The sequence below is a fragment of the Tympanuchus pallidicinctus genome, unplaced genomic scaffold (assembly GCF_026119805.1).
Source record: "Tympanuchus pallidicinctus isolate F22 unplaced genomic scaffold, pur_lepc_1.0 scaffold3, whole genome shotgun sequence".
In the NCBI taxonomy this organism is placed as follows: domain Eukaryota; kingdom Metazoa; phylum Chordata; class Aves; order Galliformes; family Phasianidae; genus Tympanuchus; species Tympanuchus pallidicinctus.
Genome location: NW_026294747.1, coordinates 33,643,866 through 33,668,318, shown reverse-complemented (window position 1 = coordinate 33,668,318; position 24,453 = coordinate 33,643,866). Strand labels below are relative to the sequence as shown.

The 24,453-nt window shown below is 37.9% G+C and overlaps 1 protein-coding gene and 1 long non-coding RNA gene across 5 annotated transcripts in view; one reads left to right on the top strand and one right to left on the bottom strand.

Annotated features, from left to right (window-relative positions):
• Positions 1-3,450: 3,450 nt before the first annotated feature.
• On the bottom strand, positions 3,451-7,058 carry LOC128086297 (uncharacterized). The gene is made up of 2 exons (XR_008209324.1): positions 6,917-7,058; positions 3,451-4,266 (listed from the first exon to the last, which is right to left on the bottom strand). It is a non-coding gene; the product is annotated as an uncharacterized LOC128086297 (long non-coding RNA).
• Positions 7,059-7,119: 61 nt separating this feature from the next.
• The window catches only part of HEATR5A (HEAT repeat containing 5A), a 59,469-nt gene continuing 42,135 nt past the window's right edge, over positions 7,120-24,453 (top strand). For 3 of the 4 annotated variants that reach the window (XM_052694695.1, XM_052694694.1, XM_052694692.1), the window contains exons 1-6: positions 7,120-7,218; positions 15,359-15,435; positions 16,662-16,949; positions 18,081-18,292; positions 23,539-23,647; positions 24,158-24,307. In XM_052694695.1, coding sequence (XP_052550655.1) covers positions 16,824-16,949; positions 18,081-18,292; positions 23,539-23,647; positions 24,158-24,307 — 597 coding nt within the window. In that variant the 5' untranslated portion in view covers positions 7,120-7,218; positions 15,359-15,435; positions 16,662-16,823. Of the gene's footprint in view, positions 7,219-7,834; positions 7,931-15,358; positions 15,436-16,661; positions 16,950-18,080; positions 18,293-23,538; positions 23,648-24,157; positions 24,308-24,453 lie in introns of those variants that run through there. The other variant, XM_052694693.1, reaches the window with a different exon arrangement.

Here is a 24,453-nt window from a genome sequence, read left to right as displayed (position 1 = left end):
CTCATCCAGTGTGTGTAGAGATAGGCCTTTCGAGGCAGAACCACTGTATTGCTTTGTGGAAGTTTGCACTCAGAATGTCCTCAGATGTGTTTCGATGGGCTGCTTGCTACAATTTGTCCTATGTCCTTGTTACCTTTGTCTTGTTGTCCATACAGTTGTTTTCTAACAGGGCCTCAGGAAAAGGATTGGAATACTAAAATGTAGACATAACAAAAATTGTGTGATGTATACTGCAATCTCATTGTTCTATCTGCCTGTATTATTTCCTTTTGACTCTTTATCTACTGGATCTGAAGCAGAGACTAGCTTTTATTTCTTATATTCACAGTGTTAGCACACTTGGGGTCTCAGTTCCAACTGACGACCTATGCAGTACTATGATCAACATTACTAACAGGCAGCATTAAGAAGATAAAGTGGGGAAAATCTGTGTTGTAAGGCAGTGAGAACAAAACATTACAATGCGGCAAATTGAAAACTGGTTCAAGTACATTCAACCTGAGTCAAGTTTCTCCTTTGCTGCATAATTGTTCTATCAAGTCAGTAATTTTAAAGGTTTAAAAGTGAAATTAGACAATTATTTGCTTTTCAGTAATCATCCAGGATTCGATTTTTAAAAGATAAATTATTTTGGAGAAGATGTAAAACTTCATGCTTAGTGTTCATGCCAGCCTGTGCAATCTTAAATTGTGGTATTTACAAATATTCTATCATTAACTTTATTTTTAATAAAATATAACTGTCTAATTTGCAAATTATACTGATCTTTAGGTACGAAGCTCATAGTTTTGATAAGAGTAATAGTATTTTTCACATTAACATAATTTATGGTTAGTAACTATGAAATACTTAAGGACATTGATAATTCCAACTGTCAAGAATTCATAGTTGAAAATATCTACTCACATACATGACCTAGAAATATTAGCTGGGTTCCAAACAAGATATTTCTTAATACTAACAGATAAAATGAGTTTTCTTTTTAGATACATTTTAAATAAAATTGTTTGGATATGAATAACTAATACTATTTTGTAATGATTTGTCTGCTTGAGAAAACCAATTTTATTTCTATTATTGTGGGCCAAATCCTAAAAGGTGCTGAGTAATACCACTTCTCACTGACTATACGGGAATTACAGTTATACAGTTTCTTTCAAGAATTGATCCTTTGAGCTAAAACACAAAGTCTGCAGAACAGTGTCTTTTTTTGTCTCCAGAAAGATCTTTAGCAGCCTCACAATTCATTCTCTATACTTCAAGGACTACATAAACCCTGAGAGGAATGAACTTGAAAATATTTAGTGAATAACAGACTTCAGACCAAATTCCATTTTGAACTGATGTCTCATATAAAGTATATAAATGTTTCTGTATTTCAGTAGTTCTTAGGAGATGACAGAAATCTTGAGTTTCTGTTATAAGGTGGCATCTATGTGTATTATCTGCCAGTTTCTGATTTATTGTATCTCTCCTGGGACACTGATTTCTGCCATCTTCTGCCACAGCAATTGGCAGCTTGCTGTATGATGTGCCCTTTGTACTGCTTTATTTATGTCTACTATTGATTCATGATCCATTTACTAAAATAAGCTATTTCTAAATAATGTGATGGACCATACTGATGGAGGAATTGATTAAAATTATTTTTAATCCAAATGCTCACTTCTTTCTGACATGAGTATATGATTTAAACAGATGACATGGCATTGCTTTAGTTTTTATTCTATGACTATGCGAAAGCTCAAATAACTCTGCTGTTCTATACTTAGACAATATCAGTTCTCTATGATGTTTAATATTCCACACTTCCTTGAATTAAACAATGAAATGAGTAATCATTATAGTATTCTACTGTGGCCTCCAATTCTATCATCACAGAGGAACTGTTCTGACAGGTTTTTATGACCTTGTTTGCAGTGTGCACACTCAGTATGGATAAAGTGAGCGTGCATGAACTGTGGACTGTGCTCTCATAAAACTAGGGGTGCAATAGTTCATTTTTGAGCCAGCAGTATTCCTGCTTCCTTTCCATGTCTTTTCTGTAAATCTTCACCTCTATTGTTAAATACACTATGCAACATAAAAATATTAGTCCAGAATTGCAGGGTCATAAATGTCTATACTTACTCTCTCTGAAACCTATCCCACAATAAGCTTGTCTTCACCAAACTACAGTAAACAGGCCCTTCTCTTTCTTTGAGTAGCCTTCAGTGTTTTACCTGAATGCCTTAAACATGTGTCCCTGAATTGACCAACTCTGCTCTGGAGAACAGAGTGGCTGTAGAGATGTTCGTCCACATTTGGAAATACAGTTTTTGAAAATCTCTTTGGTATAATTTGGTAAATGAGCATCTGCAATTTGAGAATGTCACTCAGTGCTATGTGTCTCCTGTTCTTTCTTAATCTCTTCAAGTTCCTTGAAAGCAACTCAGAATTTGGGGGTCCATACACTGTGATATAATGGCAAGAATTATGCTACTGGAAGTGTTTTGCAACTGCAATTGAAAAGTAAATGGTATAGGTAGACAAGAGAACAAAACAGCAGTCAGAGTAGCCTGAATAATATGACTGTGCTGCACATTTTGTATTTAAATCAGCACTGTCTACTGTCAGTGTGTGGCTTTGGGCAAAGCAATTTTCTGCTCCACTTTTTCTGTGTATAAGACAGAGTGAACATGGAGACAAAAAAGATGTTTAAAAACCACTGCTTCTCTCCTCTTCTACTGAAGGAAAAAAAAACCACCTGTGTGTTCTTGATTTTGTTTGAGAATGCAGTATGCACTTACATCTTTCCATATTGTTGAAGCTGCCTAAGTTTGTCTTTCTTTACCATGTACCTCAGCTTCTCCCTTACAAATGTGTTTTGAGCTAATATCCACAAAGCACACTGAGTACCTCAGCAAACTGGAATCACACAAATAACTCTATGCTATTTCAAAAATAGGAATTGCTTACGCAGCATGGAAATGCAGATAAATGACTTTCCTGTCACATTGTTCTAGCTCACACGTGTGTCATTACAGGGAATTTGACTGTTTTCTATTCACTGTGATTGTATTATTTGTTTAAGTGATGCAATATATGCCCTATTACATTAACGTGCATTAATAATGTGAGTGAAGAGGTTAGTTTGTTTAAATATGCTTAGTTACAAATTGCACAATAGTTTTTGGATGAACAATAAAAGCAAAAGAGTTCTGGGAGCCCTTAATAATCAGTTGGCAAACCATATTCAGAATATATTAATGTGCTGCTAATTCTTGTCACAGATTTTATCCAGGATTGTTTAGGTATTTAAAGTGTACTTAAGAATATATGTTATTTATTTTTAGTAATGAAGACTGATCTTTTATTCACATGTTGAACAGTTGGGATCTATGTGCCATGGTTGGACAGGGCATTTTTGTTCTTTATCTCACAGTTCCATTTTGGTAACTGTATGTAATGTTTTCTAGACCTGTATATTCCTATTATTTACATTTTAGGATTAAAAATAACACCAGGACTCTGTAATTGCTTGACAGGAATTAAGATTTTTGTGAATTTTATGCTAGTATAACAATCAACTATGTTGAGAATGTAAGCATTAAGTTAAACTACATATCACTTTAAATATTCAATCTGTTTGAAAAAAAAAAAAGAGGAAAAAAAAAAAAGACCAACCACCAAAACAAAAAAAAAAATACAAAGAAACTGAAGATTTATAACTAAGACTTTGCAAAAGCTGGGACACTTATACTATGTTGGATTCTACCTGTCTCCAGAAAGCCCTTACTTGAGGCAACCAAGTATTTCACTTTGTGGATTAAAAGCACTAGCACAGTTAACTGTGTCAACTGAGGGAACAATACTAAACAACCATGGATGCTAAAGGCTACATCAGTTCTAGAAATAAGCATGTTATCTTGCTTAGAAGCAATTGCTTTTATTCAGATTAAAGCCAATTGTAAATTGCCAAGTTGCTGATGGTGCAACTGCGGAATCAAACCTTAACAGTCTGACTCTGTACTTGCAGAGGTAGCTAGATTGTGTAATTTAATATAATTGCAAAAAATAAAGGAAAGATAAATGTCTAAGCTTAAAATCTGAGATATTCCTTACAAAGATCTTAAAATATAGTGTAATTTGGTATTGTTTGCCATGTAATTGCTTGGTGATAGTTCATCTGATTATGCTCCTAGTCCTGTGATTCTTACTCACACTTACATGATCCCACTGAAATCAGAGGAATGAATTCTTTTATGTTGCTGTAGAGTCATCAAGCTATAAGAAACAAACAAACAACAAAAAAGGTTTTCTTGGAGGCATATGTGATTGAAGAGATACCATTACTGAAATTTGTTCGGCAGAACTAATTCATGCACTAAATCATTCAACCCACTTTACCAAAATACACTAATAAAGAGAAGATTGATCAGCAGCTGTATGTGTTGCAATTATTTGCCAATTATTTGCTTATTTTATTAAATATTTTTTGTTGAAGCTCGGTCAGGTCTAATGGAGTGATGGGGAACTGAATTAACACAGGGTGAATACATCTCATTATCCTTTTTTTGTCTGTTTCAGAACAGAAAACTATGAATGCGTAACTATTTCAGATTGAAAAGGGTGAAGATAAAAATGGCATGTATTACTGCTGAAGTAGATGCTAATTTGAATCAGTGCATGGTTAACACTCTTGACCAATTTAGGAGAGGAAAATCATATTAAAGAATCAAGGTGAGCTATAAAACCACTAAAGATTCTTATCCTCATAAAGCACTGCTGGCACAAAGCAGTCTGAAAGCTCATGCACTCAGAGATGAAAGTAACACCTCACACCACTGTTCCTCATTGCACCCACGGACTTGTGTCAGTTTGGCATTAAAACACCATTGCTTAGAGCTGACATAATGTATATTGAGGTCTAGAAGGAATGACTCTTAGAAAAAAGTGTGCAACACTCTATTTCTCTCTGAGTGGTGCTTTGTCTTGCTCTATGCTTACATAACATTTAGTATTATGAAATACTGAATAGCAAGCAGGTCCTCTGCCTGTCACTGCAACAGAGTGAATAATAGTAGTAATAACAGGAAAATTTTCTAAAAACTATTCTAAGTATTTCTATTGTTTATTACCTAAACATAATTGACCCTTCACATATATTTCCAGGTCCTTCTGCTACCCCAAGAACATCAGAAAGTACCTTTTGTATTTACAGAACTTTATTACTGAACACACTACAGCACAAATAGCCTTTGAATACAAATAGTTTGCTTGACCTTTCTACAAGTCCAGTGGCAGACTGCTCTCTGTTGAGCAGCAGCAACTCATTTGCTCATCAAAATGAGGTTAACTGAGCAAATAATTCTTTTTTGGGGGGGAGGTGTACATTATTTCTGATACAAGGAGTATTGGAAATAACACCTTTACGCCAGCAGGAGTTTGTAGAGTTGCCTTCTGTGAGATATGCTATGGAAACAGTTTCAGATGTGAGACATTTATATATTATTCTTTATTACCACATATATTGGCAGAACTTTCTGGTAAAAGGTCACTGCCTCAGTGCTCATGTTTCTGTACAATGGTAATTCAGTAAAAATGAAACCAATGTCCATATATGGCAAAGCAGCCTGATGCTTTTAAATCTGTAGAATACAGTTAGGCAGTTCTCTGAAAAGATTTTATTAAATATACCTTAGTGATATATATGTACACATAGATTGTTCTGAAAGTAATGCCTCCTAATTATTTCCATTGAGCTGAGAAGGGAACAATAGAACAAATTCTCAGCTACAAAACACTGTTTTTCAGCAGTCACCATTGGTCGTGCATTTTTTTGCCAGCCATGAACAAGAGCCTGCATGTTGCCTTTCTAAAAAATCTGTGCCAGTGGCATTGACCTACTGTCACCACTGCTGAAACGCACTGCTCCCACTGTGCTCACATCCACTGTTTCGTCTCCATAAATGTTTAGCAAATGTTGATGAAGGTCAGTGAGTGCCATTTTTTTCTGCACGAGGGAATTCAGTTCCACATACACACTTCTTTGTCAGACACTGTTTTGTTAGAGTGCCCCTGTGCTGCCTTCTGTCACATGACAATAACTCTAATAGTATACTGGTATGGAAGCTTCAGCCTTTATTACCATAACACCAACACCCACCTCTGATGTCATGCGCCAACGTAATAAAATGGGAGCAGCCTTCATATTTGAGGATGAACTTACAAGGTTATGTAAGGGCTGGGGATGATTTTGACTCCTATGCTTATGTATGTCAGGCATTATTTCCTCCCCGCAGTGGTTTGCACTACTTCAAAGAACCCAGCTTGTGGAAAGGAACCTTTGCTCCCTGCCCCATGGACCTAAACAGTATTCCTCTGTGGGAATGCTAAGACAAAAGATTGTCTTTAATATCTGTTATCCAGTCAAAATCAGCCTTTAATTCCAGAAGGTGTTATTTTCTTCATCAGCTTTGTACAGCAGTAGCTGAAGTAGTAGGATTAAAACCAGAACACCTTAATACCACCAAACTAAATGCTGCCAGCAGAAACCAGACCTCATGCCTGCTTGCTAGTTTCCTCTCCTAGTTGGCTATACAATATACAATATATACATATTATATGTATATATCTCCTGACATGGTAGAGCATCAGTTACAATGCCAGAATAAGACTCCTTTAAAATTAAAAAAAAAGGCTGAGATACACATTTTCCTTTTAGTATGTCAGACCTTCAGCTCTGAAGACAGAATGCAGAACAGAACGTTGCTTCAGCAGAAATTCTCACATAACCGAGTTCACTGTTATGACAGTTGTCAATGAGGGAGGTCACTCCTCAGCAAACCGGCCGCTGGCTGGCTCCCCTGGCACCAGGCCGGCTGCCAGCTCTCCGCCCCAGGGAAAGCCCGGCTCCCGGCACCGCGAGGTTTACCCTGTCGGCAGCGCGCCCCGGCCGTGCCCGCTTCACCTCATGGATTTCTTCTAGCGGCGCCCTCCCGCACCCGGCTCCCGTCCCATCCCTCTGAGGCCCGGGCCGGCCGCAGCGGGCGCTCGATGTCTCCGGCCCCGATTGCACAACCCTGAGCAGCGGCAACTCCCTCCCGCGCCGGCGGGCGGTGGCGGCTAGGGCGCAGGCCCCCGCCCCCCCCGCGCGCCGGACGACGGAGGGCGGAGCCGAGCCCCGCAGCGCCCCGCAGAGCGGCGCGGGAGGCTCGCGGCCGGCCTTCGCCGCAGGTACCGCGGGAGAGGGGCGGTGGTCCTACCCGGCCGGCCGGGCGGGCCTCTGTTTGCGCGGTGGGTCTCCGTCCCTCTCCGTCCCTAAGGCGCGGGGAGGGAAGAGGCAGCCTTCTGGCGACCCTTCCCATGGGAAGAGGGGCGTGAGGCTTGTCGCGCGCTCTCTCCTTCCGCCTGGAAGCGAGGAAGGAGCCCCGGGGGCCTCGGCAGCCGCCTGCAGTACTGGCGCGGAGCTGCCGGGTGACCCTAAAAGGTCCCCGCAGGGCGGGAGAAGACGCTCGGAGAGGTGCTCGGAGCTGCCGCCAGGGGCTGAAGGAGGTTGGGCGAGGGAACGGGGCTCGGTGGGCGGAAACGCCGAAGGGAGCGGAGAGCTCGCTGAGGGCTGCCAGGGGTCTACGTGTAAAAAGCGCTGTATCGCAGCGCGGCCGTCTGCGTTGACCAGCAAGACGGTCGAGAGGATTCGAAAACGGATCCCCGCGGTGACCGGGTGGCTTCCGGGCTCCCTGTCAGCGGCCCAGGGAGTCCGTCAGGCGGCGCTGGGGCTGCCCGCACGTCGGGCGCGGGGCGCCGAACGGAGCTTGAGCCCGGGCGGGGCCTCCTCGGGGAGCCGGCAGGCAGAGCGGGGAGGGAAGGTACGCTCCTCTGTGGCAGCAGAAGCAGGAGGAAGGAAGTGCCCTCCTCGCTGTCCGAGCGTCAGGGCTGAAGTTGAAGGGTAAGGCTGGTGATGTTTCTGGTGTGGGTCCGTAGAGATCTGGAGACTGGAGGGACCCGTTTGGCATTCCCTTGCAGTGACTGTGCGTGGTCTGATGGGCTAATTTTATTTTTAACGGATCTTTTTATCTGACAGTACTCTGGAGAGAGAGTGGTGGTAGTGGGGACTCCAGTATGTGCAAATATGGTGGCTGGCATTTACGTTTTGAACTCCTGGATAGGACAACAGTGCTCAGCATAATGGATAAAGCTCTGCACAGGGAAATAGAATCTGAAGAGGTGCATGGGTGCTGGTATTCTGGAATGAGGGAAGGAGGGACTGCTGGTATCTTAGGTTAAAATGCAGGTAAAGGTCATTGAGGTACGGAGAGAGAGTAATGGGACAGAAGAAAGGCATGTAAAAATGAGTTCAGCTTTGGGCTTCTGTACTTGGATATTTTTCAGAAGTTTTGATTCACTGTTTGTAATGTCTTTTTAAGTTTGAGCTAATTTTTATAGAAGTAAATGTGTGCTTTGCTGTGACTTCTATTCAACTTTTATTTTGATCTTATTTGCCAGAAATAATCAGGCTGCATTGTATGTCTTGGTGTTTTACTGTATGGTATGTTTCCACATGGTATGTAATGTACTCAACTCATGTATGAAATAACAGGTGTGACATAGGGGATAGACTTCTTCTGGCTCTGTACTGAAGGTTGTTTGGTGTTTTTTTCTTTTTGCCCCTTTTCCTGATGGTTTTGATACAGTGAACAAGAGGAGGAGAAGCCAGTTTAAGATTACACTGAGTCTGGGGATAAATAGAAAACGTGATCTTGAACGCAGAATTGGATTTCTTGCTGGTGAAACACCTGAGTTACTGACTAGTTCATTACATTGTATTGAACGTGCCAAAACCTTTGTTAGCCAGTGCAGGATGATCATCTTTTACAAAGCAGAACATGCTGATGGAGTGGAGTGACTGGTTAGCAATGCCTCATAGGAGTGTTTTCAGAGTGTGGGATGTTTGTTCTATTTGGTTTGTAAGGGAACAGGAACTTTAAAAAGGTGTGAGGAATATCTGTACTGCAAGCAAAAATGTATGAAATCTCTGTGCAGTTACGCTTCTTTTTTTTCTGAGCTGTTTTGTAGTCTTCTTTGAGGAAGAGACATTTAAAATACCTGGAGAATGCACCTCAGAAAAGACATAAAGACATCTCTGTCTTTAATTTGTGCCCTGAGAGTGGGCTCTATCTGCTAAATAAGATTCCAACAGTCTGCAACTTTGAGGTCTTCTGCTGCTGAAGTTTTGTGCTCGTGCACTTTAGTATAGTTGAAAGATGGTTGTAGCAATAAATAACCCAGCACTGCTATATCCGTTGTGATTCTAGGGGAAAACAAATACACTTTTTTTAGGATTTCAGGACATGTTCAGCAAAACTACACTTTTAAGGGAAAATGGGTAGCTGAAATCAACCTTCAACTATTGAAATTCAATTTAATGTTTTAACAAAGAATTCAATTTCACCCAACTTCCCTTCTGACAGAAAAACACATTGGCACATTCAGGTTGATGTATCCTGGCTGTATTAGGTAAACAGTATCATCTGCAGCATTGTCAAGAATAAAGCAATGCTCAGATGTTTTGAAATTATTTTTAGGATTTGGGTCAGTGTTTATACTTCTCTGGTGTTTATGCATTTGCCTTACTATCCCATCAGTTTTCAAACCTGCTGATAAGCCCTTACAATTTGCAAGGTTGCATGTTAATAAAGTAATGTTCTCAGGTCCTTGTAGTGGAGCTTAAATTCTCTTTTGATGTACGCTTTCAGAAATGAAGTGTACTAGTTGTGGGTGCTGGGGATGAGTGGGCTCGTAGCACTGACATTGGGCTCAGGAAGTGGCTGATTTACATTTCTCAATAACTGAATGTAGCTCTTTGTTTCCTGGAATAGTTCGTGTTAAGTGGAGATAGAGAGTAAAGTGATTATAATAAGCATGGAAGTAAGTTATAAGTACTTTCTAACATGGCGAATGAATGTCTTCGTTTTCAGAAATGTCTCAAATATTTTGCATTACTGAAGCCGTGATTATATTTCCAGGCACATTTTTCAGGGCATGTTTTAACTCTAGTCACATCAAGCGTTGTCCTCAAACCATCATCACAGAAATTATTCAGCATTCCCAGAAGACATTGTCTTGTCACTTATTTCACACTTCAGCAAATGTGTACTGTGTTGTAATTCTTATCAATGCCACTGTTATGTATGAAGGTTGTGGGTGGTCACATTCTTTGTGTGAATATTTTTTAGAACAGCGTGCCCCTAGAATTATGTTAGATTTTGTGTAGTTTTTTATTGCATTTGAGCTTTATTGCTTTTTCAGATAGTGGGTGGCTTCTCTGAAATTTGGAAATCAAGAACATTAGACGAGCATTTTGCTAAGTCTGGCTAGAAAACCAGTAGTTTTGAATTGTTCTCATGGCAGTAAACATGTACTTTGTATGAGCGTTTTTGTTCACAAGACGTCAAAACAAGACCTTTTTGTTTTGCAACATGAATAGAAGTGATATTTGTTCACTAGCACAGTATCAAATGTAATGTGGAAATGACAAAACTTACTTGGAATCTGCAATATAGGAAGATACACTTGAATGACAACTTCAGTAAGTACTTGTGTAAATGCTGCCAAATATTCATTGATAGAAGAGAGACATCATTTTCCTGGGGCAAAATGCTTCTTCCAGAACACAGTTAACCAGTGAGCCTGAAAGAGAGACATCTTGTTTCAACATCTCTGATTTCAGAATCATGTTTCTAAGCTGAATAATTACATACAAAAGTACAACGTGACTGGAGGTTTTCCCAGTCTGAAATTTTCATTAAGTAATTAGAGCAAATGGATGGTTGTGTAATGATCTGTTATTTTTTGTGTTGTTAGTCCAACTCATTGTTAAGATTCTTCATTGCTTTTTGTCATTTTCGATAAGCATGTGATGCAAATGCATACACATTTTTATTGAAGCAGGAAGATAACTTCATTTGTGACTGGAATTGAATCTCTTCATAACACAGGATAGGTGTGATAACATACAAGTACTCAGCTGTGAGATGTAATTTCTGATGCATGTCTTCCACATGCATGGCAGTACACTTAAAAACAAATATTAATATTTACAGTTCTGCTAGATAGAAAAGTCTTAGAATCTTGGATCTCCTCCTCTATGACCTGGCTTTCTGTGTGCTCTGGGTTGTGCTAATTTCATGTCTTGTGGCCTTTCCTTGTAAATTGCTTTTTGACATCAAATTTAGTCACATCTTCTGTAAGCTTGGCTTCAGATTTCCTGCTGCTGAGCAATATAACCGAACATTGCAAAACATCTTGCAAAGAATGCAAGAATGCTGTATGCTTATGGCAGGTTACTCGTTTTGAATGGGAAGCTATCAAATCTATTTGATACCAAGGAGTAATTTTGTCCACATTGATTAATGACTGATTAATTCAAGCACATGTTTGTATACATTTATAGATGAGACTCTCATTTCATATCACTTAACTGTTCTCCTCTCCAAAGCCTAGTCCATTCATTATACTGTTGATTGATGCTGAAATGCCCTAAAATTGTTTGTACATTTTCTTTGAAATTGTATGAAAGTAAGCAGTGAAAGGGTATGTGAAATTCCCAACTTCTGCTGAATGAGACGGCAAGAATGGTTAGCACTGCTGTACATAAGATGTGTAGGGAGGGGTAAATGTATGCTAGGGCACGGCTGGTACCTGCCACTGCTCTGCAGAGGAGAAAAAAAAAAAAGGCATCTGTGTGTAGAGAAAAGACTGAAGTTGGTTTAAGGCAGTGGATGATGCCACACAAAGCACACTGGGATACTAAGGTATTTGAAGCTGATATAGGTTTTCATTCTCTGTGAGGCAGACTTCTTCTGTGTGTTTGTTGGTAACGTTTTGTAGAAGTAACTAAGTAAACAGGCTGCTCTATTTTTTGAGTAATAATAAGTATCTTTATGTAGGATTTGAATATTTCCACCTCTGTAGTATGTTGAGTGCTTAAAGTCCAAGCTTATTTGAGCTGGGATTCTAGTTTCTGGCCCTGAAATAATCAGGGTTTATTTCTTATCAAGCTATTACAATTGTATCACTGTTGTTTATTTAGATTAGATTATTTATATATGTACAATAGCTGCTAGCTAAGTTATAGCTAAAGATAACTCCTCTGGATCCCCTATTTGAAGTTACTATAAAGTTTTTCCTGCACTTTTTTTTGCTTTCTTGAGATCTCTATTCCTGCTTATGTTTGCCTCCTAGCATAAAAAATACACTTTAACTACTGGACTTTCACTATGGGCTGTTTTTCACTAAAAATGGCTGAGTTTGGCAAGTGTTTGCTGTCTGGGTCAAAACCCACTTCAAAAAATAAACATCCTCCTAAGTTTCCAGAGCTAGTTATATAAAAATTCTGTTTGTTTTGAAGACACTCTAAGCAGGTATGTGAAAGTAGTTAAAATAAGCCTAAGCATTGATTGTCTTGTGATGTGCTTGGCTCAAATGCATGGGTAATGATCATCCCATTAAACTTTTAGAACAGCGCTGCGGGAGTAAAATTGATCCGAACTGCTAATGACTGTAACTAAACGTGTCAGGCTGGGAGACTCTCTCTTAAACATACCAGTTTATTTGTGAGATAGGTGACAACAAAGCCTGCTTTATGAGGTGGAGAAAAAAGTTACATGAAGTCAGTTAAAATAGTACTTGCATCGCAAGAAAAGACAACTTGAAGCTAATGACTGTGCTTCAGTTCTCTTTCTCAGGGATATGAGGAAAATGACCTTGATTGTATAGTCAGCAGTGGCAGCTGTTACAAAAATACTGGTAGTTGTTACTTTTTACTTTTTTAGTATTACGCATTATTTGTTTTTACACATTGCTGGTAATAATCAATAGTGGTCATTTCTTTGAAGAACTGTCTCTTTCTTCTCTGCTGGGCTAATGTTTGGAAGAGGAGTGAATCCAAAGGTTAATGATCTTTGTTTTACATCCGATGTAAGGCATAATTACTGTAATACTTTTGAAATGAGAAAAATATAATTACAAAGATGAGTTATACAGCCCTTTATTTTCTTCACTGTGTTGTAGATATAAAGAACTTCTGTGTGCATCCTCATTCAAGTGTTGTTTGCTGATAGCTCAAGATAGTCTGATTTTGTTGGTACATGTTTCATTCAATGAAATTTCAGTTTTATTTTTCTACATTTCTGTTTCAGATCAAGAAGTATCAAAATAAAAGCAGTAGGGGGAAAGAAGAGTGTCAGGGAACTATCAAATAGCTCACCATTTTAAAGCACGAGTTTCATTTAAATGTCAGCGCTGCTTTGCGTTCTTAGATTGTACTTGTTTTGATTCACTGGTGTGAGAGGATGTTCCAGACAGCAACATGAGCACCGTGTGTATCAGGTGTGATACTCTATTGTGTTGGAGTGGCCCACCATGCGGCAATGCATTGCCTCTAATTAAAGCAGAGTTGCACCTGTGTCAGGGCTGCAAATGTTTAAATTTGATGTTTCTTTCTCTGCGTAGAAATTGCCTAGTAACATCTTGTGTGCTTAACAAGGGTATATTTAATATTAATTAATCCCAGCTCTTCTCCGTATTCTGTGTTCGTATTCTGTTTTGCATAGTCCTATATGTATAATGCCTTCTGCGTTGCTCTCCAGTGTGACAACAAGATCAGCGTGTAGTAAATGTGGAATCCCTGCATTCTCATCTTTCTTCTCTACCTCTGAATCTGGTGTGCAGGTTTACAATGCTGTGTGTTTGTATATTTGAAGAAGGTAGGGAATGTAGTGTGTTAAGCATAGCTTTGTGTGACCAAAGTTTTCATGTTGGTGAGCACTGGGAGGATCAGGTCTGCGAGTGTTTGCTACGCTGTTCTGTTTCTGAAAAACTAAGTCTTCCATAATTAACAACCAACTTCTGTAATTCAGAAGTGATGCAGTCTTTCTTTCAGAAATGCTAGCATTCCCAGCTGTGTTAGCCGGCATTCATTATGAAGATCAGCAACTACGCTACGGTATTTTTCTTTGATAATTATTTACACAAATACTAACCAAAAAAATCCAGAATAACTTCAGTTGAACAATGTAAGCTTTGACTAATATTAAAAGGAAGTGCCTATAAGTTGGCTGCAGAGTTGTGAGCAGCATAGTTGACAGAGCCTAGACTTGTCCAGGTTGAAAAGCACCTTGGAAGCTCTTTTTTGTGTGACCTTTTGCTCCAAGAAGGGTGAATTCAGGCTAGGTTGCTTAAGACTTTGCTTAGTCTAGTCTTAGTCTGAGAGCAAAGATTCTACAACTTCTCAGCACCTGTTCCAGAGGTTGACAATCCTTAGAGAGAAAACCTTTTTTTCTAGCCTGTTGGAACCTTCCTTGTTTCAATTTGTGTTGTTTGTTTCTTGTATTGTTCCCTCCCACAGACCTCAATAGGCAAAGAATCTTCCATCTTCTTGGTAACCTTCTCTTGTGAAGGCTGTTGTTGAATTCCCTTGACACTTCTCTTTACCAAGCTAAACATGTCTGGCTGGTGGATACCATGGCTCCAGCCCATAGACTTTCTTCTTCTGGGGAGCCCCAGGCTGGAGGCAGTAGCCCAGGTGTGATATAACAAGTTCCAGGCCCTTCGATCAGCTGGCTGACCTCTTTATGGTACAGCTTTGAAGTTTACGTGCTGGCCAGGATACCCTGGATGTTTGGTTAGGACAGCTCTGCGCAATTCTGCATAGTTACAGCTATTTTGTTTTCTTCTTGTCTAACTGCTGACTTTGCTTTGCAAGATCTAATGAAGTTAAACTCTGTTTTTCTTTCTGTATAGAGAAAGAAAAATGCAATGAAAATGTTAGTGATCATTTCAATATTTGCTTTTACTGCAGGGAACTAAATGCAGCACCAGCTGTTTCCAAACTGCCACTGAAAGAAGTTTAGATTACTTTGAAATGCATATGCACCTTTAATCTATTTTCAACTCGAGTCTCCTAAAGACTGATTGAAAAGTGGTTGTATTTAAAATAGTATGCAAACTGTATTTCATATCCTGCTAGACTTAGTTAAAGGGAGAGGTTTAAGAAATGTTATTGTTCACTGATAACTGCATTAAAATTATTTCTGGAACTTAGGATGGATTAATTATGTTCATGTCTTGTATCTATAGTATTGTGTGTGGCTTTTTCAGAACAGATGAATCACCTTTGCCATCTCTGCTGATTACTGGTATAGATATGGATGTTGGCATGATTATATTAATTTGAGCTTAAAATAACAAATATTTTGCACCTGTGCTTTTTTTTTTTTTTTTTTTTTTTAGACGTTGAAATTGTTATTTTGTGTAGAACGGACACTTTTATCTAGAGTGCTTTTTTGAAACTGATCTTTATGTTAACTCTTTCTAGGAAGTAGAGTTCTTGACATCTTTTATCCAAGAACCTAGGGTGAAGAGGTTGTACAATGCGAAGACATAATCTGCAAGGTAAGTTAAGGTCCAGTATCTGACAGTGATCTGTTAAAGTGATCAGTTGAAGGGAGAATGTTATCAAACTTCTTCTCTGTGTGCATTGAAATGATTACTGTGGCCGTAGGTGTTTTAGAGAAACTAGACAGCTCGTAACTTCAGTACTGAGCAGTGATGAAACTGTACTCAAATATTCAGTGAAATAATAATCCTACAGATTTTGTATGTCACACACAAAAAGGTGACGCTAGAGTTAAGTTCTCAGAGTGTTCATACTCTGAGGAGTATAAGTAGTAAATTGTGAACATCTGCTTACCTGGTCAGTTTAAATGTGTATGTATATTTATATCTACTTACCATTCTATACTGTGATGTCCTGTCAAGCAGCCTGGTATTTCAGGTAAATTTAAAATGTCAGTTCATCACAGTGAGTTCCTTTGTGAGCAAATTTTATATTGAGATGTTTAGAATGTAGTGAAGGTAACCTTTTACTGTGCATTTGATGACAGCCTGAGTGCTGAATTATTTAGAATTGTTTTGTATTGCCCACTAGACTGTTAGATCATTTTACACTATAACATTGTTACCGCATAGGAAAAAACACATGCTCAGCAGCTCAGTGAACTCTGAAAGGATAATTTGTTTGGGAGTTAGCAATATGGCTGACATTTTACCAGAATAGTCTGAAATAAGTAAAATTAAACAACTTCAACTGAATTTGTTCTTGAAACCCTTTTTTTCAGTTTCTTAAGGAAAAAAAAAAAAAAAAGAGACATCATTGGAGGTTGGTTTTTCTTTGTGTCTCGCTTGGCACTGAGACTAGATCAAGTGTTTGAAAAAGATGTTAACATTTAAGTCTGTAGATATAGTCATTGTGAATTCTTAGGTTTAGGTTACTTCTATCTTGCACTTAATTCTAGATCACAAAATCCATCTTATTTGAGGCTGTTTGATTGTTGTTTCAGGCATATGTTTGGTCAGGTACTAGAAAAGCTCACTTTGTGTGAAACATGATGAATTAAAATAGTTCAGTGAGAACTCTGATGTATTCTAGACTACATTTACTTGGCACATTATTTCAATATCGTATTTACCCCAAAACATTAAATATTACTAATACCACCTAAACAAAATGACCGTGGTGTTTTTGAAAATTTTAAGTATTCTTTTAAAAAGTATTTTGAAATATTGGATGTAATAATGACTGCTTGATTCTCTTGTAACCTTTCTGTTTTTCTGTTTAGGTGTTCAAACTTCTGACTTGGTCATCAAATATTAATGGAAAAAAAACAAAAACAAAAAACAACCCTGATTAATTAACATAATTCTGGCAGATTGTTGGTTGTTTTTTTTTCCTTCAATTCTTTGGTGTTTGATGAGGAGAAATTCAAGGAAGATTTCAAGGAATGGAGTTAGCTCACAGTTTACTACTCAATGAAGAAAAGTATAACCAGCTTGATGAACATCAAAAAGCAGAGTTCATTTTTGAATGGTTGCAGTATTTGGAAAAGCTTTTACCAGTTACTAGCAGGGTAAGTATAATGTGATTTGAAGAAAAGCATGTTGTTTGGGGGTTTTTGTTTTCTTAAAAAAAAGTTTTATTCCATTTCCTTTGCTTTTCTTGTCTTTTACTTACTGTTGCAGATGATAACTACTGCACTACATTCATAAAAAAGAAGCAGAAATGTATATTTATTGATATAAAACTGACTTAACAAAGCTTAATTGCAAATAAGACAGTGCATTAACAAGATTTGAGATGGTAGGATATACTTAATTTGCTACTGCATAGCGGGTATGGTAAACACATATAGGATATTCTCCCAAAAGTCATGAGGTTCAGAGTGGACCCACTTTCACCACAGAGGTGTGGCTGGATCTTCTCCTAGCCCCCAGACTTGGTCATTTATTTACATTGGAGGGGTTATTTGTACACAGTCAATCTAAGATTGAATCTTAGTGAAGTTAAGAAAGCTTAAAACAAACTATTAGTCACTTACTTAGGATCTATACCAGCGAGGTGTCTTGATGTCAAGGTGTAAAAGATCTCTGTGCAAATGTAATCTTCAGATATATCCCTATTCAAGCAGAGATCTTGTTGTACAGCCAGATGCCATGCAGAAGAGCAAGTGGAGTTCTTGCATTGCTCGCTATTTATGGATTCAAATAATTGACTCAAAGTGAGTTTTTTTGTTTTCTTTTCCAAGCGTATACAGTGTCAGCTGTTGAACCTTGTGTGTGCTACCAGTTCTTTCAGCCCCCTTCTTTGGGACAGATCTGTGGTGGTTAATCTGTCTTAACAACAGTGTTATCAATGCTGTTACTCACTGTCTTCCTATGCAAGGCCTTCTATGCAAGTCCAGGCCAAAGGAGGGAACATGGGAAGAAGTTGAGGTGGGGGGGTACTGTGGAGCACATGGTCACAGGTACTGTATGGCACAAGAAGGCAACAGCTGTGCCTTCTAATAGGATATTATGGAACAATAGCAGATAACAAAGAAGGAAATTTGGCTTACCCCTTCCAAAAGATGATGACAACTCGAGAGGAGTGTAATCTCTATCCAGAGAGGTGTCACTCCCTCAGCTGCTAATCCTTCAATAAGGCAGGTGGACGGGGGACGGGACAGACATTTAAATTTAACTACTACTGATTTTATTTCCAGACTGATATAAAAGAAAACCAGAAGAAACTGGTTGAACAATTGACTTCTTTATTAAACAATTCACCAGGACCCCCTACCAGGCGGCTTGTTGCCAAGAATTTAGCTGTACTTTATAGCACTGGAGACACTTTTTCTGTTTATCAAACAATTGAAAAATGTAATGAACTCATTCGGAGTAAAGATGATTCACCAAGTTATCTGCCTACAAAACTGTAAGTATTTTTCATTGAACTCAGACTTCAAATCTGGTAACGACAGAGACAAGTGTGATGACACATGATAAGATGTGAATGTAGGGGAGGGCACGTTCCCTCATTTTTGCTTGTTGTCCAAATAAGCTCTGTGGCTTAAAACACAGACTTTGAAAGGCTCCTTGATTAGAATAATTATTATGGGTGTGCCATAATAAGAAGTAACTTTTTTTTCCTCCAAAAATCTCTGAACTTTTCAGACTGAGTACTAAAAGAGGATCTGAATTCCTTTGAAAACTGAAAGCAAATTCAAATTATTTCCTTCCCTCTAGACACTGTAAGAATTATATCTTAGTCATTTAACATATGCTGCCTTTGAGGCAGAATTGTGAATGGTTAAGGATTTGTGTAGCTTTTTATATATCTCTTTGTGACTTCCCTGGAAAGTTTTGGGTAAGTTCAGCTGCAGGTTGTGAATAAAGTCAGGTCAGTACTTTATAACACGAATTCCCCTCGGAGTTTGATAGCTTAAATATATTTTTCATCCTTATTTAAAATTTTTTCTTGTTGCAATTCATATAAATACAGCATAAAAACAATCACATTAAACATGTTTAAATCACGTTACTTTTGAAGCATTCAACACAATGGTAATGTGGTGGTTGATGGGAGTCAGTAAGGATTGTGTGCGTTGGAATAAAATTTGGCCTACCAAAATGTTTCATGTTTACTGGATCCACTGGAAAAAATGCACTATGTGATCTGAAAGCTAAGCTGAATTAACTTATTTGGAAATGTAGACATGTTAAATCTGTATGCATGTGATACCATTTAAAGTTATAAATGACCACAGTATGCTTTAAGGTAATGGAAGAAACTAAGGACAGTTTTTGCTTTATGGTTTTTGAGTATGAGAAGACAAAACGAGCTTGCAGTGCGTATCGTTATATGGAAGCAATTCAAACATTACCTGTTAGAAAAGAGCTTAAGAAAGCTTTTAATATATTGCTTATTTTAAACTTAGTTTAAAAAAAAAAAAAAAAAAAGTATTTACCTGACGTGATAAATCTGAGTTCACTGCCACAGGACAGCTAATGAAAGAAAGAACATATTGGTATTGAATACTGTATATGGGCAGCAGGAACCTAAGCAATAGAAGACAGTTGGTGATTTCCAACCAGGCAATTGAAAATCAGGCCTAAGAATAGCAGCAATGGATGACAGAGTAGGAGTGGGCAGGTGTTTAAAAAACAAGAAGGTGGTAGTATACTACTGAGAAGAGCAACAAAACAGATGAATACAGCTTCAAGTGGAAAATGCAGACTGAGCAAATTTCTTTAAAGGGTTGAACTGAATGTAATTACTTAAAAGCATATAAAATATTTGTAATTAAATGCCTGAAAATGGCCAAAAGAACAGAGGAATATGAAATATTTTTACAGGACACAAAACCAAACCTTAAGATATAGAAATACTAGAATAATTTTTTTTCTGGTACACTGTATGTCCTCCACTGTAGTAAAATAAAATAAAAAAGAAGTAGAGATAGGGAAACATCATTGTGCATTATTAATTATACAGTACACACAGTAGATCAGAATTGGTTATTCCCCTTTTGTTTGAGTTGCTAATTGTGTTTCTGACAATCCTTTTCAAATGATGTTTCCTGGAAACAGATTTTTACAAGGAGTCTTGTCTTTTCCAGTGCTGTATTGTTTTTTGATTCCTGATTTCAGTTGACCTCTTGTACTGTCTTAACAGTTAAGAATAAGCTCAGCTTAAGGAGTTTTTGTCCTGCAAAGTAAATTACTGCTATAGTACTGTTCTTCAACAGTGAAATGTATAATTAACCTTATAGGAGAATTCAGTATGGCACAGAACTCTACTAGTTTTTCTTGCTTCGGCTGCAAGACAATTGCTTTGGAGGAAGTGAAATGATGTCAGCATAGCAAGGAGGGATGCTGGAGTCCATTGCCAGCAAAGCAAAAGTGACAAAGAAAGACAGAAATGGCAGAGATGGAGAGTAAGAAGGTAGAAAAGTAGCTGGAGAAGAGAGAAGAGGTGATGTTAAGAGTCCTGATTGGCATGAAAACAGAGGTGAGGAGAATGAAAGAGGGATGATGTGAAGAAAAAGGCATGAATAAATAATGGATTCAAAAAGGAGATTTCTTGTGGTATTGATGCTGAGACACTAGGCTACGGAAAAGCATTTGGAATAAAAGCTTTATCTTGTGCAGCAATTAAGTGGACAACTTGGTGTCCAGTGAAGAAAGGCTGCTTTTTTTTTTTTTTTTTTTTTTTTTTTTTTTTTTTTAAATGCTTACTTTGTTTTTTTAAATTTTGACTAAAGTTTTGTCTGTTTGTCATCTGTTCTTGTTAATTTAGCATACATGCCCACATTGTCTGGTAGCTTTCAATCATTGCTAGCAAATTCTGATTCACCTGGAGACTCCTCTAATGACAGTTTCCAATGAATTGTTTGTTTATCTCATGATTTACTGCTTCTCTACTTTCATGTGGGTGGAAGATGTTTTAGGCGAGCAATTTTAAAAGAGAATAGCCATCATCTTCTACTAAAGCAGAGTGTGATGTGAGTCCTGTTATTGAATCAGACAAATATGTCACGTAGCATGACTTAAAATTCCAAAGTTTTGAAAATATTCAATGGTATTGTTTTTAATCTGTAAGCATTGTAAAAAATATTTGGCTGATCAGGAAACTTTCATTGCTGATCTCATTGTTAATTTACTACTTTTAAAATCTTACTTTTGCATTTACTGTTGTTCTCTTAACAACTGTATTTGGGAGACGTAGCAACTGAAGTTTATCTTATAGAATCATAGAATCACAAATTTGGAAAGGACTTAAAAGCTCATGTAGTCCAACTGTCCTTCCATTACCATTGCTACCACAAGCACTAACCCATATCTTGTAGCTCCTCATTCAGGCACCTCTTGAACACTGCCAGGGATGGAGACTCCTCCACCTCCCTTGGCAGGCCATTCCAGTGTCTGACCACTCTCTGAGAGAAAAAGTTTTTCCTCATGTCTAATCTAAATCTCCTTTGGTACAACTTGCTACCATTTCCTCGGGTCCTGTTTGTTGCCTGAGAGAAGAGGCCAAACCCTTCTCATCACAACCTCCCTTCAGGAAGTTGTAGAGTGTGGTGAGGTCTCTTCTGAGACTCCTCTTCTCTAGGCTAAACAATCCCAGCTCCCTCAACTGCTCCTCATAATGTTTGTGCTCCAGATCCCTCACCGGTTTCGTTGCCCTTCTCTGGACATGTTCAAGCACTCAGTATCATCTTGTAGTGAGGGGCCCAAAACTGAACACAATACTCGAGATGTGGCCTCACCAGTGCTGAGTACAGGCAGATGATCACCTCCCTGCTCCTGCTGGCCACGCTATTTCTAATGCAGGCCAGGATGGCATTGGCCCTCTTGGCCACCCGGGCACACTGCCAGCTCATATTCAGCCAACCATCAACCGACATCCCCCAGGTCCCTTTCCTCTTCACAGTCATATTTAAAGTCATTTAAAAACTCTGTGCAATGTGCTGCTAAGGATGAAAAGACACGGGTAGAAATTTTTCCTGCAAAACATGGGCATCCTTTGAAACTTCCTTTCCCTTCCAGCTAGGCTTCCTTGGAAACTTCTGCAAATTGACAGAATCAGTAGTTTATGTGGTTTGATTTAGTGAAGAAATATTTGTGGGAAAAACTTTAGGCAACTAGAATTGTGATAACAATCCTGAAAGGCAGTCAGAAGAGCTTCCAGCTTTTATATGAAGCAGAAAAAGCTGTGTTCTTATCTTTGATAACGAAATGTTACAAATGTTACATGTCAACAAATATTGCCAAATTACTGTGCAACACTGATGCAAATGATGGGCTTACTAAACATGTAAGAGTGTTTGCAGGTTATTTCAGGATGTAATAAGGCAGTCCTGGAGTTATTTTTCTTACGTATGTTTACTAAACATTCTTTACATCAATGACAGCTTGAAATATATATTATTCAGTCTTAAAACTAGCTGAAGGAGTTACCTAGGACCATCAAACGATCAATGTAGTGGTAAGGTGCTGCAATTTTAGTTTTGTGCCCAGCCATACTGCAGACAAAACTAAAATCCAAACTGTTGGTATGTGCCAGTACATGTAAAAGCAGTAATGAAAAATGTTGTTTTTAAAAAATTAGATTTTTTGTTTGATAAGAGAATAAAGATTATCTGTTTTATTTTTCTTACTCGTGTCATTTAGGAAATAGCAGTTATTATTCAATGCGTTTTTCCAATTTAAAATATGTTCAGTATGAGATGTTAAAACTCCGTAGGTAGTACTTAAATTCAACTGGGGAATAAGTAAAAAAAAATGTTTTTCTTGATGGTGATGCTGAGCTGTGTCACTGTGCATTACGTAGGTCTGGCCAAAGAGCAGAAGGGTGATTAAAGAAATCAGGAATTTTTTCTTTGTATTCAACAAAAAAAATTTACTCATAGATGGATCAATACAAAATCCAAGTCTTAAGTAGTCATTGAAAGGAGTGCATTCTTTAATTGAGCAATTTTTTTTTTTTTCCCATCAATATTAAGCAATTTTTGCTTTTGCTAGGGAATTGCCTATGAGCATGCAGAGCACACAGACTCCAGTTGTCAAGTTATTTCTCCTAGAAACTAAATTCAGAACCTGTGTATGATGACAAGAACATGGATTTAGAAATTTTCTTTTTTTTAGATTTTAGAAGATTTTCTTTTTTTTAGATTTAGATTTAGATTTTCTTTTTTTAGAATTTAGAAATTCCCTCCAGAGTGTTTCCATGGTACATATGACTGTACACGCATGCCACAATTTTAACTATTTGACAATTTGCAATCTCCATCATGTTGTAAACAAACTCCTTCTTGTCTGCTTCTAGCTGCACATACTGTAGCATGATGTCATAGACTGTGATGCAGGCCACTCTTAGTTAGAAATTCATTGGTAAGGTTTAAGGATGGATCATGATAAATGTTTTTCGATTGTAAAATGTGTTAGAGGTTTATCTTCCCAGCCCCTGTACCCTCAGTTCTCTTGTAGTGCTGTAGTGTGAGTGTGTGCCCCACACTCATCTTTTCTTTTTTTTTTTTTCTTTTGATAATCCACTTACACTTTTGAAACCTTCTATTTATTTATTTTGTTACTTGTCAATTGATTACATTAGTCTTCTTAATCCCTTTCATCTGTTGTTGCATCCATTTTCATGCGTTTTTGGATTTGCTTTTGTTTTAGTGCTGCGGTGGTATGCTTGGGCTATTTATACAAAAAATTGGGAAGAATTTTGGGAAACAGTTTTACTGACACCGTTGGGAATGTGCTTAAAGCAATGAAGAATGCAGAGGTATTGGAACAGCATGTTTAAAAAATGATTGGAAAAATAATAGGATGTTTACCATTGATAGACCAATGAATAGGAGAAATTGCATGATACCAGTGTATGTAAAAATTGTGGTGAGTCATAGGATAAAATTCAATATCTGTATTCCAAAGAATTACCAATGGATTATTGTCATAATTGGATTGTAGTTATTCTCATGCTGCTTTCATGAAAGAACTTGTTAATCTAGAAAATTTCATTGCCTTTACTAATGAGAACATTTTTGCTCCAGCTTGTTTCATATTTTGAATATTAAATTGCCCATGAGTACCTTTTCATAGAATGCAGAATCTTTTATCTTTACTTGGTTATAGTGTTATAGAACGAGTTCTCTAACTCATTTCAGCATAAACAGATTTCTAACGGTGAAAAAAATCTCATATATTTGTTTACTTGTTTTGTTAGGCACCATTTTCTATTTCCAAGGAGTTTAGGACTATGGAACTGTAACGTTTTTTCTTTTCCATTTTTCAGTCTCAAGGTCGTTATGAAATCATGCTTAGTTTACAAAATATGTTGAAGGGTTTAGGAGCTGCTGCTATCTCTTGTCACAGAGATATTTACAAGGCTGCCCGATCATGCCTGACAGATCGATCCATGGCAGTCCGCTGTGCTGCTGCAAAGGTAAAGTGCTCTCATTATTTGCTGTTTAGTAACTCCCTAAACAAAGCTTTCATTTAATGGATGATAAACACATCAGTAAATACACTTTTTGCTTGTCTGTATTTCTTTGACATTGCCCTGGCAGCAAAAAATCAAGTAATTTTAGT